At 24.0% G+C, this 21,104-nt stretch overlaps 2 protein-coding genes across 3 annotated transcripts; one reads left to right on the top strand and one right to left on the bottom strand.

Moving 5' to 3' along the window:
• Positions 1-11,716: 11,716 nt before the first annotated feature.
• LOC112595822 (ribosome biogenesis protein BOP1 homolog) lies at positions 11,717-15,351 on the bottom strand. The gene is made up of 12 exons (XM_025341188.1): positions 15,030-15,351; positions 14,804-14,955; positions 14,629-14,746; positions 14,226-14,561; positions 13,990-14,157; positions 13,733-13,907; positions 13,391-13,600; positions 13,215-13,318; positions 12,868-13,041; positions 12,686-12,785; positions 11,999-12,194; positions 11,717-11,931 (listed from the first exon to the last, which is right to left on the bottom strand). The coding sequence occupies exons 1-12, from the start codon at positions 15,132-15,134 to the stop codon at positions 11,778-11,780; spliced, it is 1,992 nt and encodes a 663-aa protein (XP_025196973.1). The 5' UTR covers positions 15,135-15,351; the 3' UTR covers positions 11,717-11,777.
• A 257-nt stretch (positions 15,352-15,608) lies between these two features.
• LOC112595969 (NADH dehydrogenase [ubiquinone] 1 alpha subcomplex subunit 13) lies at positions 15,609-20,051 on the top strand. Of its 2 annotated transcripts, none has more exons than XM_025341392.1 (5): positions 15,609-15,868; positions 16,065-16,165; positions 17,596-17,746; positions 17,834-18,045; positions 19,966-20,051. In XM_025341392.1, the coding sequence occupies exons 2-4, from the start codon at positions 16,069-16,071 to the stop codon at positions 18,039-18,041; spliced, it is 456 nt and encodes a 151-aa protein (XP_025197177.1). In that variant the 5' UTR covers positions 15,609-15,868; positions 16,065-16,068; the 3' UTR covers positions 18,042-18,045; positions 19,966-20,051. The 2 variants fall into 2 exon arrangements, with proteins under 2 accessions (XP_025197177.1, XP_025197176.1); XM_025341391.1 differs by having other exon boundaries at positions 15,613-15,868; positions 16,047-16,165.
• Positions 20,052-21,104: the final 1,053 nt, after the last annotated feature.

Below are 21,104 nucleotides of genomic sequence, written 5' to 3'. Positions count from 1 at the left end.
ATACTGAACAGCTTGCTTGTACATACTAGGTGATGTCCATTTAAATACATATAATATTGGAAAAATAGCAACAACAGTAACAAAACAAAACTTTACATGATTTTTGGAAAAGTTAAATGTTTAAATTTAATTCCCAACCTTCATACTTATGTAATATGTATAAATTTTTAATAATTTTGTAAGAAAATATGTCTATAATTGATCTAAAATAAGTTATAAAAATAAATTAAGTAATAAATTAAGATAATAATTAATCTCTAACTCAAAAAATAAAAATTACAAATGTTGTAAATTTATTTTTTAATGTGAAAACTGATACAAATTTATAATCCGGAATTTTTCCGCTTTATTGAATAAATCGGAAAACTGCTTAAAGCGAAATTTTTGATTGGTCTCATGCTATTCCGCATTAGACAGTTTTTACTGTAGCTAAAATCATTTATTGAGATATAAAAAAATAGATTAACATTTAAATTTTAAATGGTTTTGAATTGTATTAATCCATTTATTGGAGTATTTTGACTATAGTTCAAACACTGAAGTGCACATAATTCAACATTTTAATTCTATGATTTGAAACATTAAAGTTTAATAAAGAAAGCAATTCTCAACAATTCCTATTTCTATTAGTTAATTTCAAAATAATATATAAATCTAATCTTTTTATTCTAATATCAAGCATTTCTAGTTTTAACTGTTTTAAGTATCATAATATTGGCTAATAAATCATTGTACAGGATGAAAAACTATAAAAACTATTCTGAGTGAAAATAATCTAACTTTTTGGAAACTATGGTATGATTACCTACCAATTGTTTGTATTTTTTATTTCCTCAGTTATTTTAAAAATGATGAGAAATTTCTAATTTATTACTAGAAACATCAATTAAAATTGATGAGTGAATGATTTTTCTACTAGAAAAAGTGTCTTTAGACACAAAAAAAAAGCTCCAGCAGAATCTAAATTAGAACGTATAATAGCCATTATAGTATATACCATATACGTAATATATTGTAATCCAAATTTATCAGTTTCTTTTTTATATTGAAATATATTTTCGTTTAGTAGAAGTTCAAAATAGAGTACCTATATCCTTTCCTGTACAATAAATATATAACATAAATAACTATATAATACATTAATATGTACTAAAAACCGTACTACACTTCTACCTAACACGTAATGATATAATATTTATTATTCAAACATTAATCAATAAAATAGTTATAAATATTAATTAAAATGTGTAGAATATACCAAATTTATAAAAATGTAATTGAAAAAATTCGATTATAAGGAAAAAGGGCGTTACTATAGGTGTGTGTGTTGAATTTTTATTAAAAATTAGTAACTACTACAACTTTTAATTAAAAAAAAACATTGAATTCTTAATACCTATTTGTCCGTCCTTAATTATTAAACACAAACTCTTTGTCTTTGGATATAAATACATTTTTTGAAACGTTTAGTTGATATCCAACTTAATGGTAGGTATATAAAAATAGTTTTTCTTAATTTAACATATTAACATGTTATTTTACACCCTTGCCCCTTTATATAAATATTTAAACATTAAATAAATTAAACCTTTTTAGTTTTATATGGTTATAACTTTATTCTAAATTAATCTATGTAAAACGTATGACTTATTAAATTTCAATTAACTGATATACTAAATATATAGCCTTTTTATTTTATACATTTTTCTAATTATTAACACACGTAAACATTGTATATCATTAGTATTGTGTTCCGAAAAATGTATAGCCTTTATAGATTGTGATCTAATTTAATATGTGACCTACTATTAAAAATCGATCTACCTTATTATAAATTCGCTAAAACAAAACAACGAATGTCACCTAATTATCCCTATACATAATAATATTATATTTATCGATTTTGCGTTAGTTCGTGAATCATTCGTAATCATAATTCAGTAAAAAAACAACTTTATTTATACAACCATCTATGTAGCATAAACACCTACGCACTATACAATAATATTAATTTATATAATATTATAATGTGAATAATAATATTTTATAATAACATTAATGTAATTAAACATTTCATGAGAGTGAATGTCGTAGACTTTTCAAAGTTGCAGGTCATGGCGATTGGTGCACATTATTCAAGAAATAAATTAAAACATTGTATTTACTTATAATTGATAATCCTTTTTTTTACTTACCAAGTATAGTTACGAACGCATGTTTTCAAAGGCTTTACAATTATCCTAAATCTTAATCATTAGAACAAAAAATGCATATCCGCATACCTACTCTATAGAATAGGTACAAATATTTATAATAAAAATACATTCATCGATCCACTCAGAATCTAATAGACACTTATTTATAAATATAAATTTATTTTTGATTAATTGATTAGTATTTTTAGTCAGAAAATAATAGAAAAATATCTGCCCGACAATATTATAACAACAGTTTAATTATTCACTTATATACTAAAAAAATGTGTACGCGAATGATACAAATTCTATAAATAGGCTTGTTTGTGAAACGCTTTGAGTTACATAACGATTAACTATACGTACATGCGTTTTTTATAGTTATTGAATTTGATTAAAATTAATTAGAACGTGAGTTATTATAATAATATAATATACTGTATGGCGTATACCTACATTATGTATGGTTGCATAAATAATAATATGAAAACTATAATAAACGCATCCATTGATATCTATAATTTATGTAATAATATACAGTATACTGTATATATATTTTTTTCTTATCAAATTTTAAATTTATAAATAAATTTAAATAATATTAAGTGGTTTATTGGAAATTAAAATTATGAAAATATGTCATATTTTCATATTTTACTAGTATTAGGTTTCATAACCAATATTATAATATACTATTATAAAGTTTCATGACTAATACTTTAATGTTATATATACACCTGTATAACTCAAGTATTTTCATTTTAAAATATATAATTGTATTTTAGATAATATTATTCCGAATGCGTACCTAATTTGCATTTATTCGGTACAACAATATATATCTACAAAATGTAAAAACGTCAGTTGCAATACTAATGTATTTTCCTCTATTCGAGTAATCTTCGTTATACATAACCATAGGTAATCTAGATATAAATATATTTTTCACATTTCTCTAAAAGCTTGTAATTTCATCACTAGAGATCGGATTTATATTTTCTAAAAAATTCTTTAAACACATTCATATATCAAGATCAAATGTTAATTTATAAAACCAATATGAACTAAATGTCTTGTGAATAACACAAATAACACGCTAGTACACACGATGTTACATTTTTTTTATAAAACATTTCAAAATAAACTATTTTATCATATTAACTCTCTTAATAAAAATATATGTCCTTTTTCCATTTGAGGAAATTCTCCAAGATTTAAAGCGCAATTGGTGACGTAATATAAAGTGACTTTTTTTTAGATTCATGGTTCTTCATATAAAATAACTTTTCACTATCAAATCATAAAAATGTATAATTTATTATGTTGTATATTATTTTTTTTCGAGTGTACGTTTCTTAACGCGTAGGTAAGCAAATTGTATTAATTATATTTGTTCAAGACTTTGATACATATTATTTAGGTATAACGTTTGGTACATATTATTTAGGTATAACGTTTGGTCAATGATGGATTTATGTGACAGAAAGTATGATGGTACTATTATAGTAATATTATTTATTACTAATTATCTACAAAGCATTAAGTTTTGAGCAATTATAATCTTGTTTTTTTTTTAACATGTATAATTTATACGGGTAGTTAATGCATCCAGTACACATTATTTACACTTAAGGTTTTATTTTTTGAAAAAAAACTCATATTATCTTTCCGTTCAAAAATGAATTCATTTAAAATAAATTAAACAAAATAATTTAATTAATTTAATATTTTTTAGCATGTTTCATGTTTGAACTTACGTTCATAATTTATGATTATCAATATTTATTGGTTATTATACAATATCATACATTTATATCACCCTATCAAATATGTAGACAACTACTAAAGTGCTAACTGGTTCTTATTTTATTTGATAATTCTATTTTACATAAATAAACATATTTTGGGGACTAGAGAATATTTGAAAATAAAAAAAATTATTTTTTTAAATATAATTATCTCGAATAAAATGATGAATTACTATATAACATATTATTTCAATTATATTTTTTACAAATGTTTGTACAAATTTATCATTATTATTAAAAACAAAATAACTGTTAAAAATTCATAAACAGCCCATATTTTGAGCGGCCCACCGAGTCTTATTTAGTGCTTAACTCACCGCGTCAATCTGACCCTGAATGCTTATATGTTAAGGAAGACACAAAAATACAATATATTTATTTTTTTTTTTTTCTAAAGAGTGAAAAATAAAATAAACTAGGTATTATGTAGGTACTTGGTTAATGGTATAATATGATTGGTAGAAACTTAATTGGTAGTAATTGTTTTTACTAATAGTTACTGGGGAGTATTTATGGATATCTGCAAGTATTTTGTAAGTAATACGTTGATTATTAATTTCTTTAATTTCTTTTCTTTTTTTTTTTTTTTGAAAAGTGAAAGTAATTGTATAGAGATTAATAATAGATTAAAATTTTCACACAAATAGAAAAAATCGTTTAGTGGCATTGTAAAAATAAATAAGATGAATAATAGTTTTTATTTTTGGAAGGCAACTGATGACTTCAGAAGTGATAAAGTCGTAACCTGGAGACTTAATTTTAGAAGTAGGAAGTTAACATTATTTTATGAAAATGCTTGACTAGGAATGTAAAGGAAGTAAGTAGTTAAGAGGCTGTTGACAGGCAAGTTGACAATTTCAGGGTTGATTAATTGTTGACGCATTCTTGTAGGGTTGAAAAATATTGAAGAAGTGACTTTTAATTAATATTTTTATTTTTTCTGGTTCAAAATTCTATAAATACAATAATGCATGTATCATATTTTATTGAAATATTAGTAAGCTTTAACAAAGAGTTTGTTTAGTTGCTTTCCACTAACTACTATATTTAATAGAGGGATTGCTAGGATTGTATAAAAAATTTTCAAAAGATGTCAACAAAATATTTGGTAATGATGTTTAAGTTTATTCGCCAGGCTATTGTACTTGTATTTATGGGAAGAAATCTGATCTATCTACCAAAACAATACTTTCACTCAGCGTTTTTAGCTATGATTAAACCGTGTTTGAGAGAATTTAATGAAATAAGTACATAGAAGTGTTTATTTTTTTGTAGCTATTCAATCCACACTGTTTGCATGAGATTGTTTAGGTACTTCTGAATCTATTATATTATCTATAGATTTTAAATTTAAATTTAAATTAATTCTATGTTGAGTCGACTAATAAAGAAATTAAAAAAAAACTATTCTAAACCAAACTAGAAATTATAGTAATTACTGAGAACTAGTTAACGAATTCATATCAAAAAAGTTTGGGGTGATCAACTAAATATCATAAAAAATATGAAATGTTGTTATTATTTATTTTTTATGTATATTAAGTTAAAAACTTCCTGTTTTTTTTTATTAATTATAATTTTGTGTTTACATTAATAATAATTACGAACAATATATAAATATTATGATTTAAGAGTATTAGTATGGATAATTTGTTTAATGGATCTCGCCTCGCCTCCTTTGAAATACAAATTTAGATAGGTACATAACTGATGTCTAATCAACTAAGGTCTTTAATACTAAATCGTCAATCGAATACAAAAATAATATTTTCATTTTATTTATAAGTCGTAACTAAGAAAATAATATTAAGTATATTGTTCCAGGATGAATTATTGATTACCTATATAATAAGTATTATTTTGATATCTTTCACCGTTTAACCTTCACTGTTTAAATGTTATATATTTTATGTATTTACGTAGAATACTTTAATACCATTTTAGTTAACAATACTACCATACTATAAAAAACATTTATCCACTCTTCTTTTCGTCCTTGGAACCATTCAAACCATTATTCTATGTTTAAACGCCCAACACAAAAATATAGATAACAATTAACAAAAAAAAAATAAATAAATAAAAGACATCGATTTTAAAACAATTTTCAATTCAAATTACATTCATAGATCATATTTACCATGTATACCTACATAAATATATTCAATTTCTTTAAAAGCATTGTATAATGTATAGTGTATACTAATATATTTAAATGAGATACTTATTTTGATTAATAAAATACAAAATGAAATGCACGTTTCACAGAATGAATGACATGTAAGTATTTTTCAATTTTTTTTTTTTAACTCTCGTTTTTTTGGATAGGTGATTGCGATATATTGATGTCATTTTTTTTCTGATTAATTAAACAATAAAAAAGATAGAAATAAACCGTTAAAACTATTTTTGCACTATAATTATTCCTTAAGTTAGGAAATTATAAATATTTTAATAAAAATTTCACCATCAATAACTGCAGGAAGTCCGGATGTTCAAATTTAAAATTCGCAGTCACGCCGATTATATATTTATAATCGATTTAAATTTTAAATCGAATCCTTGGAATTAATAACTCTCCCTAAATGCCTGTTAATATATTTAAAGTGATCTTATAAATTTTTGACATTAGGTATCTATTAATATGTTATCAAGAAAATATTTTTAAAATATAATAATAAAAAAAATAACTGGTAACCACTAAGCATTTTATAAATATTACATAAGTACCTATAAGTAGGTATCTAACTGCTTCTTTTTAAGATAAATGTATAATATGTTAGTAATATAAAAAATAATTAGTGAAAAACGTATAATTTTTTTTTTTAAGAAAATACTTTTAATACAGCTTACTTTTAACTCTTTTCAAACAAAAAGAATCTTTTACATTTATTTTCTATCACTGTAAAATTAATTTTTAAAAAAAAAAACAAAAAAAAAAACAGGAAACTCACTTGTGCTGTGTAGTAAGTTTAAACTATTAGAGTATAGTTAGTTTTTTATTGAGTAATTCATTTTAACCAGGCATGGATCTCGAGCAAAGATCTGGTGGAGGGCAAACAATTATTTTATAAGTACTTTATTCATAATTTAAAATTTTTGCCATAATAGTAGGTATAGGTATCAATGTAATATATAAATTAATGATTATTTAATATAACATAATATTTATAAATTAAATAATGAAATCTAAACGTTTATTTACATTTTTGCTTTTTCCGATATACAATATACATATATTATCAGATGTATAATATATGTGATTTTAAATATAGTAATATCAGGATCTGTAGAATTATAAAAATAATTTGAGAAATAATATGTCTAGGGGGAGAGGGCCGTTGGACATTTTAAATTTGAATTCAATCATGGTAGATAGGTATAACTATATGAAAAACGATTCTTAGTAAAGAGACGGATTAGCATCGACAATTTGACATATCTATTACTAAGGATAGTTATATTAAATTTTTATAGTTAGTATTTTATTAATTCGGTGCGTTGTATTTTTGTAATGCATCTTATCAAAACATTGAATACAACTTATTTATATTTTATCAAACGGTTTAATCATATGAACTTCAAATATAGGTTTATGAAATAAAAGGCTTAAAATTAGTCTAAATATTTTAAAATATATATATATATAATTAATGATTTACACGTTTGAAATAATATACTCAACACTTAATTATATGAAACAGTACGCCAAATGAACATTATGTGAGCAAAATAGTCCAATAAAACGATATTCCACATTTATGGAATATACCTAATTATATAACACGTACCTTAGAATAAGTATTTATAATCAGTGATCTTATTATAGACGTATATTTTTATTTTTCACTATCTAGTAAAATGTCTTAGAAGGATCAATTCAATAATTTTAAACCGATACAGTAAAGTATATTAATTAATTACTTTGTTAATGGATGTGCCAAATCAGTGTGACTGTCGTCCGTCACAGAACTATTACGCATAAAGCTAAAGCATAAAATGTTAAGGGTTAATTAATCAGGTTGCAATGCAAATTATCTGGGATTTCTTTCAATTTGATGTAAATATTATTAAGGGGACCCTTAATGATAAATATTTAATTTATGCAATTTAATTTACAAATGGTTTTAGCACCACCGTACATTGTACAAGTAATCTTATAAAATTCTTTCTTATACAAGATATTTTGATCTCAGATAGAGATGGCAAAAATAATATCTTAAAAACATCGATACTTCATTATGATTATTATATATTTATATTAGAAATACCATATTATATTGTTTATTCGTAATACATATTTTAATATATTCAAATACCTACCACTTCTACAGTTCTACAACCTATGTGTGTCTATATAAATAGACAACTGAACAACCGAATTATATCTACATTGAGTAAATTATGTTTTTAGAAATCCCAAAAAGTTATTCGAGCTCATTTAAAACCAAACAAGATAGTAAGAATTAAGTATATAGTAATATAATATGTAGCTATTGAATTAAATTAACATATTTTCTATATTAGGTACGTATAAACGAATCAATACACTTTTATGTATTATACGAAGAAGTTGCTTGACCTTATTGAATACACCGTTCGAGATAAAAACTAGTTTCAATAATGTAATACACAGTGGTTGCATTCAAGACAATTCGCAATATTACCTACAGTTGAATCGTCCTCAATTTAAAAAAAATATCAAGGTGCAGCAACGACAAGCAATTATAATGCGCGTGACTCGTAGGTAAATAATAGCTATATAACCACGATGACTAGGTTAAGAACCAACATTACATATTACGAGTTATTATAGGCCCGAAATTTCTTACTAAAATAAAAAAAATAAAAAATGATAACTTTAGTTATTTATTCAAAGTTTGTGGCGAGTATTATAATAATATAGGTACAATATATTTTTTAATAAAACAATGTGCATACTACAGTTGGTTTATATATGTATTTTATGTTATTAACGTAAATAATACAAAACTGTTCTCGACAGGTACCTCCTATGTTTTATTTTATGCTATAAGTCACGCCTATAGGTCGTAACTTTTTGAGAACAATTATTTATAGCGGCCTCAATTTAACGCCTAATCTTGGTTTTGTACAATAAAAAAACACGTAGGTACCTAACGCATAGCTATATGTAGTTAAAAGATCACGCTCAAGTAATTACCCATTACAGGTAATATCTAATTAAATTAATTTATTTATTAACTTGATAAATTGCAATTCTAGTTGCGTCTTAGTCGTTGAAGATTGTTATTAAGAATAGAAAGGGAGGTCACATTTTTTTTAAATAAAGGCTTTTTTTTTTTTGAACCGATAATCAGAATACTAATAATGTTTTTGGGCTATTAAAGAGTTGATGTTGCAGAAGATACATTTTGAGTGAAAACGTATTTACCTACCTACCCAATTATGAAATTTAACAAGATCATTAACAGTCATATAATAGTATTTGTGCAATGATTATCTATAGGTTAGATAAATACCACGGGGCACCATAAATAAAACGAAGTGATATTAGTATACTTTGGAATAGGTACCTATTTGAATTGGGTGAATAATGAATATTAAATAGTTTAGTCTGGTCTAAAATTCATATACCATAATATTATGACCAAATAGATTAGATCACAGCTATGCGTACATAAATAGTTTGATCCTAATATTTCATTTAGACTTTAAAATAGAATACGAAAATGATGCAATCTGGAGTTGGTCATTTTCTCTTCATTTTGAAGTGAAGTTATTAAATTAATTGTTTGTCTAGTGTTATTCCGAAAAATTTAGATGAAAACCAAATCGATCTTGTAGAATTCGTCAAATTTTATCTAAAAATAATTTTCTCAAACAGTTTGCAAGGCTAGTAATAAATTAATTTGTCAATAAAATGTAACAAAATGTAATATTTCTATGTTGAAAAAATCATGAAGGTTATTGAATTTTAAATATATGCTAGTATACATAAGTGGTATTAATACCTACCTTTGTTTGATTTGAGGGAAATGCAGATAGGTATCTATATTGTAGCTTTGTGAAGTAGTAATAAATAAGGATTATAGATTATGTATTTGTATGGAGCCTTAATCTCATCAAGTGAATAATTTACATTAATTATTAAATATTTAAATATACAATAGTTTTGATATATATATATATATATATTTGATAGCTACTTTGTGTTATTATTCATGATTTCATTATCCATTTGTGATTACTGATTACCTACTTTGTTTTAGATTTTTACTAGGTACTTATATTTAGTATTTTTAATATTATTTTCTTAGTGGTTAGATATGAGTTTTGAATAAAATCAATAATTGGAATACATCATTTTTAGGTATGTAAAAATACATTTAATAACAAATAAGTAATAGTATCAAATCTATATTTCAATTATTATTAAGCTTTTAGATATTATCTACTTATCTGTTTTGTATCTCATTGACTTGTAGCTATAGATTTATCCACATCATCATCATAACAAAATACAGATAAATATGAATACACAATGAAAATAATATGGACTAAATTATATAAATAAATATGTTAGGAATAATAAATTTTAAATAAAAATTTTAGATTAATTTTACAATAATGTATATTATTTTATTGTTATTTCTGTGTACACTGTAAGTACACGTTCAACTGCGAGGATGGTTTCCGACACCAATTTATATACAGTTAGTACTTTTGGGAAGTCAAAATTAGAAATTTACAGTACTTTTCAAAAATAATAAAAATTGATGTTATTATTTTCTTTAGTTAAAAGTTGATAATCGTAGATAAATATCAGTTTATAATTTTTTTATACTAGCTTCTTCTATACATAGTAAAATTTTAAAAATATGTAACTTTTTTTGAGCTATTTATAGACACTGGGAATGTTTTTTTCTACAAATTTCATTGAATAATTTTTCAATCAATAAAAATAGCTTAAAAATTTCAAAGTAGGTACATTTTACATGTTATTTAAATTATTTGAAAATATTTAAAATACATTATGAGTTATGAGTTATAATACAATTTTTTTTTTTAACTGTATAAAGTTTAAATTTTGAGAAAATAGTTAAGCTTTAAACAAAAAACAATAAATTCAATTATTTGGTTGCAATTTAAAAATATTATTTATAGAGACTTGAAATTTGAAACTTTTAGATGTATGGTTATATTTTATACTCAATAGTTTTTCAAATTCAGTGTTAAAAATTATTTAAATTTTTTATTTATTTGAAATATGCAACTCTGTATTTATATATTCATTATAATATTTGGAGAAGTATTTAGTAGTATCATTGATTATATATAGTATAATCTACGAATAACTGATGATAATATGCAATAATTTTCATATTTCAAAAACTATATATAAAAATAAAATTAATATGTGTAATTAATATTATTAATTATCTATTATTCGGTTGCAGAATTAAATTAACTTATAAATTATTCTTTGCAATCAAAGGAATAAAACCAGCATAGAAAATAACTTACCAATATACCTAATCATATGTTATCACAGTTCACAATATTACATATTCTGAAGTAAATAATTCCTATAAATGCAATATTAATCATTCTTATCTCAGCTACAACCAGTTCTATTAAATTAGTACTGTGAATAATAAAGTTGACACTTTCACAGATTCATTTTTTTCTTCACTTATTTAAAGAGAATTCAATTTTGTTTAAAAACATTAATATTAAATGTGTATAATCAGGTATATTTCAAAATCATTCTCAAATTATAAATTTTTAAAAATCACGTAAACAGCCTAATGGTTTTGTCTGCCCCACAACTAAACACCCATGGTTCGGTAGGATGGAATGTTACACCAAAAATACCAAAATCTGAGCAATCTTCGTGTTCCTTGAGTAATTTTAATGGAACAACTAATGGATTTTGAAGTAAATCACTAAAAATACAAACAAATAAGTTTAAAACATTATTAATAAATAAAATTAAAAATCATAAATACTTACTTGTAGACCATTCCGTGAGAAACAATTAAAGCCCGATCATCAGATCCAGATGCAAACAAAGGATAACGTTTGTGGAAAGCAACAGAACGTACAGCTGTTGAATGTAATCTTAGAGTTTTATATGGTTTGGTAGAAAGATCAAGATCAAACCATAACATTTTTCTATCATACGTTCCAACAATAAGATTGTCGCCACCTAAATATCAATAATATTACTATGATGATAATAGAACAAAATATAACATGTATGACTTGTATACAAAGTAAAAATTTCATATTAACTTTAACTTTTTAATTTAAAAATCAATGAATTAGGTGTTTAATAAATTTAAGGTAAGTTGCAATTTAAAATATTACAAAATCAATATTAATAAATTTTAATTATTATTTAATCCTTTGATTACTGCTATTGCGTCGTAAAACAATTGTTTCTAATTAGCATTAAGCCACGGGCCCTTAAATTAAACTTAAATTGAATTAAAAACCTTTTATTTATAAATTCTAATAGAAATTCTTCTCTCAACAATTATACAGAAATAACAAATAAAATATGAGTAACCATCATCTGTTTTTTTGTATCTAGTACAGCTTTAACAACCACTTTTTAGTGGTAGTTTTAAAATTTAAAATATTCTTAATAATTCAAGCAATAATTATTAAATTAATTAAAGTTTAAAATATTTATACCTGGGTGGATTGCCATTGATGAAATCCATTTAGCGTAACTCATTAATTTTTTAAATAACTCTTGTTTAACCAAATCATAAATTCTTATATTTTTTTGAGTCTGAAAAATAAAATAGCAGAATTATTAATTTTATTATAGTAAAGAATAATGGTTAAAATTATGATATTAAATTATTATTTACTGCAACAAATAAGAATGGCCTAATTGGGTGGAAAAGAACAGATTGCACCAATCCTTTAGATTTAGCAAATGGTAATTGTGAACGTCTAGTAGACATTTGATGAATAAGAACTGATCGGTTAGCACCATCAGGCATTACTGTAGCAGCATAATCTCCTCGGCCATGCCATGTCACCTGAAAAATACAATTTATCATAATACTATAATATCATAATGGAAATGTTAAAAATGTATATATTATGTCTATTTAAAAAGTATTTTTTAATCTTATACTCTAATTAATTAATATTTTGTACTTCACCCATTAATTATAAGAAATGAATATTAATCAATGTATTTTTAAATTACCTGTTTTATTTCTTTAAAATGATTCAACACAAGACGAATGCCATTTTCCCATTCTTCAGGTGTTGCATCATCCCATTGAACAACTGCTTTGACCTTATCAGAGACTAAAAATAAATTGTATGGTTGTTATCCATAACAGATGGAAAATAAAAATAATTATTTCAAACAAAACATACCAATAGTTGCTTGAACAGGTGGTGTAGATAGAATAGAATCTGTTTTAGAAACTATTAGATGATCACCAACACCAGGATTTATGATTAATAATTTGCGATCAGCTACAACTGCAACCAATGATAATGCTTTGTTTGGATTCCATTCAACACTACGTACTATACCTCCAACTGGTATAGTCCTCAAACAACGACCCGTACTAATTTCCCATACTAAAAATAATATTATCATTTTTAACATACACAAAAGTATTTTATTTTTTTTAAATAAATTTAAAACACTTTGATTATATTATATTACGCATAATAAATTGAAATAAAATGTAAAAATATAGTATACATTACTTTTAATGGTCATATCATCAGATCCAGACAACAAGTATTGACCAAGTGGATCAATAGATATACAGCGGACCATATCAGTATGGCCATTATACACCAATGATTGTACTGTAGGAAATGGTTGTAAGTCTTTAGGACTTGGTAATTTAGGTAATAGATCTTCTGGCTCAATAGTTAACTACAAATAAATTAATACAATTATTTTATAATTTAATCAATTTTTCATTTAATAATAAAATATACAAATGTTTACTACTCACTCTCATTTTCCTAGCTCTAGGACACAAATACAAATCCATACATCTTGTAAATCTTTCCTTGATAAATTTGGGATATGCTGGGACTTGTCTAAGACTAGAATACTTTTGTGGTACATAATGTAATTTGCGTTTCCAAGGAGTTTCTTCTTGTTTTTTCCATATTCTCATCTAAGAAAAAAAAAAAAAAAATTAACATTGTTTTTAAAATGCATTTAGATACAGTAACAATAATTTACTTCTCGTTCGTTAAATAAGAATTCAGGGGGAGGATTATAAGACTCTGCATGCGATGGTAAATTCCTTTTTGGTGCAGGTATATGATCAGTAATGCGCCTCATATTTTTATCTTCAGCGTCATCTGTACTCCACATCATATAAAAACTACGTTCCCGTTTCTTTTCACGTTCTCTTCGCTTTTGTTCTCTAGTTTTAAGGAGACCAGCTCTTATTAATCTAGCATATCGTTCAACTCGTTGAGCTTCCTGTCGACTAGCAATGAATGATCGTTTGTGATCAGCTCCATTACGAATAGGCATGTTCATCACTTCTGATGTAAACCATTCAATCCACGGCTACAAATAGATATATGATAGTTTTAAAATACACATAAAAACATTAAATGCAACAAAAAAACACTACCGCATATTGCTCATAGGTTGAATCTGGTATTTTACTAGATTCTATCCGTTGAATCAATTCTACATCTTTATCACTTAAGACAACATCTTGCCCAGTTTGTAAATCTCTAACAGTACGCCTATAAGAACCAAATTATAATGCACATTTGAAATAATTACAGGCTAATAAATTTTACCAGAAATCAGGGTTCTCCATTTTCTCCATAAAGTTATCCAACTGATCTCCGCGTTCAGGCTTAATGATTTTATTACCGTCCCAATCATAACCAACGTGTGGATATTCATCATACCAATTCATTGGTATGTTTCCCACAGTGTTTCTGATGTCCTTAAAACAATAAACATATCATCAAACATTTATTCAATATCTTAACATTGAATAAATAGGTAATAAAAACCTACCTCTTCGTCAGAAGTGTCAATTTCTGCTTCGTATTCTACATAGTCGTTTGTTTTTTCAGCAGACGGTAGACCGTTCACGTCTTCGGCAGGCTGGGAGTCCTCCATTGTTCTTTTTTACAGTTCCGTATTAATATTTTTAAGCTAGGTATAACTAATTATAATGATTATCTACACGTTTTAACTATAAGAGTACCGGCAACGTATTCAGTATTGTATCAATTACAGATACTTAGTTAGTAAATAGTAGTTAATAAATAAATAAGCCGCGTGCGCCGTGTGCCCGATGCCCGTTTCTGTGTTAAGGAGCCCCTGTCACATGGATTTTTATCGTTTCTAACATCTTATACTATGAGACATGAGTGCAGTACATTAATTTATTCTGTGATAGTAACTTATCAGTGATTTAAAGTAATGCCAACTTTAACTTTAAATAACAAAATGTTTGTATTAACATTCCATATTAACAATAATTACAGATGAGAACAATTTTCTTTATTATTTAATAGCTATTAATGTGTTTAAATTTTATTTAAAAAACTACTTTTAACATTTATCTTCTAAGACCGTGGATTTCATTATTACTACAACTAAAAATTAAACGTTTTATCTTCATGGTGCGCTAGTAGCACTATATAGGAACAGCTATATCAGATAGTTCATCAGTCATATTATGGAAATTGGATATGCAATCAGTATTTTTCATAATCATTTCACGAAATAACAAATTCAGTGGTATTATCAAAATTTGTTATCACTTTATTTTTTTACATTCTCAAAAAACATATTGCTTCGTTCATTAACTTCATCAACACTTGTCCTTCATAGTCCGTATCCTATAGGTAACATTTTATTATTTTATTATAATTCATAAATCATATATCATGCTATAAAGTATATATATATTATATTGCTTTTGTTTTTATCTGTTATTTAACTGTAAAAGTATTTTTATCTTAAACGTACCATCTATGTTTTACTTATAACTATTCAAATTTTTTTTATATGTTTTTCTACTAGTATTTTGAAATAATTTAGAATCATGGCGACTGCTGAACATGTAAAACAAGATATGCCCCCCAAAGGTGGCTACCGGAAAATTAATTTTGCTCGAGTGTTTCCTAAACCATTTGCCAGCAGTAAGTAATAATTATTACCATTGTAAACTTTAGCGACTATTAAATCACTGATAATCAGTTATTACCTATCTAATCAATGTTAAAAATTCCAACTTTTTGTTAATTATTAGTAGATATTAAATTGTTCCTTACCAAGAATAATATAATCATCACTTCTAAACATACTACTGAACTTTCTGTTAAAGGTCAATAATTTTAGCATTATATTATTCATTTATACATTTACTTATATGCCTAAATGCTACAAGACCACCAATAAAAACATTTAATTTTTAATAGTCATACTTTTTAATTTATTTAACTGATACAAATATATAATAGCTATAATATACTTTTGTATTAACAAGTATTTGATATTTTATTGAAGCCTATAATATATATTCTATTACAATTTTCCATTTATTTATTTATATTGTATGATTTGTACAACATTAATAATAATTATTAGGATAAATGATAAATATTTAATATAGTGTTGTATTACAATGCAGCATAAACATAAAATATAACATATAAATAAATTTTGATAAAATGATATGTTGACGAATATAGGTGTGATATGAACAGAAATTACTACTATGCACTAGTTCTGTATGTTTTTTCCAAATGTTTATGCCCAATGAGTTAAATCATTGAACTGAATGACTGTATATTATAGCTTTTTAAAAACTGATTTGGAAATTTTTCAACGTGTATAGCAGTTCGTTTTTCATTTCTTAATCACATCCTGATAAAGATTTCAAACTCCATTTATGATACATTATATATTTTGTTCATCAATAGCCTGTACAGAGTATTAATTACAACTTAATTCTTTTGGAGAAAATAGAATACAAGACTTGCTCTATTGAATTTTCAATTAAGTTTAAATTATCAGGGTTACTAAATGTCTATTTATCATTCTATTTTGTAATTACTTAAAATTTTTCCTAAGTTTATTTTCCTAGCAAGGCTGTAAGTAGGCTTTTGAGATTTTACAATTTGGTTAGAACCACTATTGATGTCATTATATATTCAATATATAAGAATTCAAATCACATTTGGTGTTATGTTACTACTTAATTTGTGTGAGAACATTGCAATTAGAGCTTGTTTTAATATTCGATTCCCTTTTCTGAGTTGACAGTTTTTGAATTTTACTGTTTCTTGTTTTTAATTTTGTACCAGTCTATATTAGATGTTCTATTTAAGCAAGAGTTCTATTCAGAATTATTACAAGGTATTTGGAATTTCAAGAATTTTCTATCACCTAAAACAGCTAAATACCTAAATACATACTTAATCAGTTACTATTTTTTTTTCATTTGTTCATTTTTTGTGTGTCAGATTTAGTAGAAAATAAATAGTTAAATATAGTAATAAAGTGTAGAATGTTTTAAGTTACTTGTAGTATATTTAATGCAAATTTAAAATACATTTTTTTATTTTAGGTAGAGCATTGGTTGGTACATATACAGTTTGCACTGGAATTGGCTGGTATTTATATCTTTTAAATGATCGACAAGTTGATAAGTATCAAGTTGAATCACGCAGTTCAATTATTGCTCTAACACCTCTTTTAGATGCTGAAGCAGACAGAGAGTAAGTACTTACTAACTTAATTTATTTTTATTCTGATACTGCTAATATTTTATATTAATACAATAATGTATGTTTATATTATTACAGATATCTAAAACAATTAAGAAGAAATCGTGATGCTGAAGAAAAATTAATGAAAAATGTCAAAGGATGGAAAACGGGTACTTTATATGGTGAGCCTATTTACAAAACAGTTGATAAAAAGGAACTCATTGAACCTAGCATGAATGAGTACTATGTACATGCTCCTGATAAAGTTTTGTATGACCGAGCTTACTGGCATAAATATTTATAAACAAGTAAGTATTATTTTGTTGGGAAACGGATATCTCGTCCTCATCAAAAAATTGAGTTTATGGAAGTTTTGTCTCAGATCAATATTATGATAGACCATTTAGTACCTGAGAATTCTTTGATTAAATGACATTTGCTTTTATCCAGGTTTTTAATTTTAATTGATGTTAATTTCTTTAGATTCAATCAATTTCATTATTTTATTAACAATTAATATATTTATTTTTAATAAGCAATTTAATGTTAAATAAAAAAAAATGCAAATACATAATTAAAATATTTTTTAATGTATACTAAATAATTAGATAAGTCACAATTATATCATGTTAAAGTTTTGAAAAAATGTATTATTTTTATTTATTTATAAAAAATAATAATACATTTCCAATTTAATAAAAAAAATATAAATTTATTTTAAAATCAATTATTAATTCATATGTTTTAAATAATGTAAAATGTCTATACGATATCATTTTTATTTATTTACTTCAAATAAGCATTTTGTCATTTATTGAAATTGTTCCATTACATAAATTTTTGTGAATCTATACTTACCAAATTCCTAATTGTACTTTTTTTTTATTTTGTAAAATAAAAAATTGTAAATAAATAATTTTTAATATTTTTTTGTAATTAAATAATCTATATTTTTACTTAAGTTTGCGTTATAAATACATAACACATACAAAATATTATGTCTATAGTGTGTAGAAAAAGCAAATATAAAATATTTTATTGAATTGGTAATTTTTAATTTATCATATTGTAGGTATCTATGTGAAAACCCTATCATTAAATGTTTTAATATGTATACATTTAAAATTTTTATTCAACTCTCATACCTGTCTGGCTGTTAAGCTAGTACATATCAAATCTAAATTAATTACCTACATATATTGATTTCTAAAACATGTTTTGTTCTTAGTTATGTATTTGTATTATTTTCATTTAAACGTTAAATTGCCCATTAAAAATAATTTTAGTAACTACTAACAAGTAATTCTTAATAAAATGATAAGCCAAAAGAAATTAATATAAATAAAATCAAACATTTCATGATAAAAATACTTTTGGGACTAAAAGTCCCATGTTTAAGAACTCCTAAGGACCAAATTACTTATCTTAATAAGATTGATTGGAGACAAAACTCCTGTAAACTCAATTTTTAAATAAAAATGATATATCCTAGAATCTATTTTATTATCTTTAAAATTGTATTTATTTCAAATTTAAAACCTAACTCTTGTATCTTATAGTAAAATCTTACTGATTATATTTTGAATTAATAATATCGATCTTTAAAAATAAAAGTTGAAATTCACCATATTGTCTGTTTATTAATATAATTTTAGTATACTATAGTTTAATCTTTAAAATTCAAAGTTTTAAAAGGGTATTGTGTATCTATTTTAAAGATACTAAATATCTAAACATTTAGGTGAACAGAAATATGAGTATACTACACAGTATGAAAAATGTATCTATTTTATTTAATAAGCAATTTTTTTAATTAATATTTTATAGAATTCCAGATTATATTTAGTCTATTTAGATTTTTAAATAGCAATAATAATAATTTTGTTATGTTAAGTATCTTGAATGATAAATAATATAACTTAGTATTTACTCTAAATAGCTAAATTTGAATTACTTATAATTAATTTTAGTATAGATAACCTGAACATTTTAAATCATTATTTAAACATTCCCTACAAATAAATATTTAATTTAAAACTTAAAATAATAAATATCTTGAATTTATTTGATTGAGATTCAGTCATTCGCTATTTTTATTTTCATTTTTAAAATTATATAGACGTGTAATAGTTCATAATTTAATAAAATTGATTATCATTTATCAGACATAAATATAACTTTTTAAATCATTTATTTACAAAAATAATTTTTATGTTATTATTTTACAGGTATTTATGCAATTTCTACAAGAATAGAAGTTATTACAATACTATCATATTACATGTGTTTAGATTCAATAAAAAAAAAACTTGTACTTTTTTTTTTTGATAGTAATATTATAAAAAATAGAAATAATAATTTAAATATGTTTATTGAATATTTTGTATTTTCAGTTTCATTATTTAAAAGATCTAATAGGTAGCTAATTATTGAGGTTGCAATAAAAAAATGAGTGTATTGTTAAAATGACCATTTGTACCATGTCAAAGTACATATGAATTATATTTTTAGCAAAGTTTATTAAGTAAAATGTCTAAATATAGATAAATGTAAAAGTTTGGTTGAAAAGTAAAAGTATTTATGAATTCAATCATAAAAATTAACAAAATTAATTTTAGTATTTAAAAAAAAAGAAGGTATACTGACATTCTGTAATTGTTAATTTCTTTTTAATATTTAAAGTGGATTTTTTAGACAAATCTTTTTAGGGTTTTCATTATGATTATTATCTTTTTACATAAAGTTTTTACTATTAAAAAGTATTTTGAATGAAGATATTATTGTCATTATCTTATTTAATAACTAGATAAGTCTTTCTAAACATATAATTTAAAACTATCGCAACTGGAAACATGAAAAAAAAAAAAATTGTGTAGCAATAATTTATATTGATTATTATTGTTAATGATATGCATTTTGGATAATATTGGTGTTAGTTTGGATTTGATCAGACAATGTTGGTAAATTAACTTCATGTTTGTATGGCTTAAAGAAAATATTGTACTCTAAACTACTAAAATATTTAAGTTAGTTTATTTGAGAAAAGAAATGAAAAAAATAATGGTAAATAAATATAATTAGTAATGGTAATTGTCCATTTAAAAAATTCTGTATGAAAAACAATTATAAAATACAATTATAATATTAAGTAATAAAATAGGTAAATAATAATATAAAATATGGTACCTATTCTTATCATGTGCGGTTTACGTTTACCACGTTTCATCGTATCCAGGGTCGTGTCTGAGGGGTGTCCAAGTGGTTTACCTCCCCTCCACCATCATAAAAAAATTCATAAGTAGTTTAAAAATGTGTAAAATAATTATTTTTTTTTGATATCAACATAAATGGCTAAAATTAAAATTTA

This window comes from Melanaphis sacchari, unplaced genomic scaffold, assembly GCF_002803265.2.
Source record: "Melanaphis sacchari strain LSU unplaced genomic scaffold, SCAv2.0 Contig2_pilon_pilon, whole genome shotgun sequence".
Classification (NCBI taxonomy): domain Eukaryota; kingdom Metazoa; phylum Arthropoda; class Insecta; order Hemiptera; family Aphididae; genus Melanaphis; species Melanaphis sacchari.
Note: the sequence above shows the minus strand (reverse complement) of the source record. Positions and strands in the feature narration are given on the sequence as shown.

Excerpts from the sequence above, each read along its gene's own strand:
- LOC112595969 (XM_025341392.1), top strand. The coding sequence starts at position 16,069 with ATGGCGACTGCTGAACATGTAAAACAAGATATGCCCCCCAAAGGTGGC. Across the intron at positions 16,166-17,595 it reads TCCTAAACCATTTGCCAGCA|GTAGAGCATTGGTTGGTACA; the intron begins GTAAGTAATAAT and ends TTTTTATTTTAG. Across the intron at positions 17,747-17,833 it reads GATGCTGAAGCAGACAGAGA|ATATCTAAAACAATTAAGAA; the intron begins GTAAGTACTTAC and ends ATATTATTACAG.
- LOC112595822 (XM_025341188.1), bottom strand. The coding sequence starts at position 15,134 with ATGGAGGACTCCCAGCCTGCCGAAGACGTGAACGGTCTACCGTCTGCT. Across the intron at positions 14,747-14,803 it reads ATGGAGAACCCTGATTTCTG|GCGTACTGTTAGAGATTTAC; the intron begins GTAAAATTTATT and ends TGGTTCTTATAG. Across the intron at positions 14,158-14,225 it reads TCTTATTTAACGAACGAGAA|ATGAGAATATGGAAAAAACA; the intron begins GTAAATTATTGT and ends TTTTTTTCTTAG.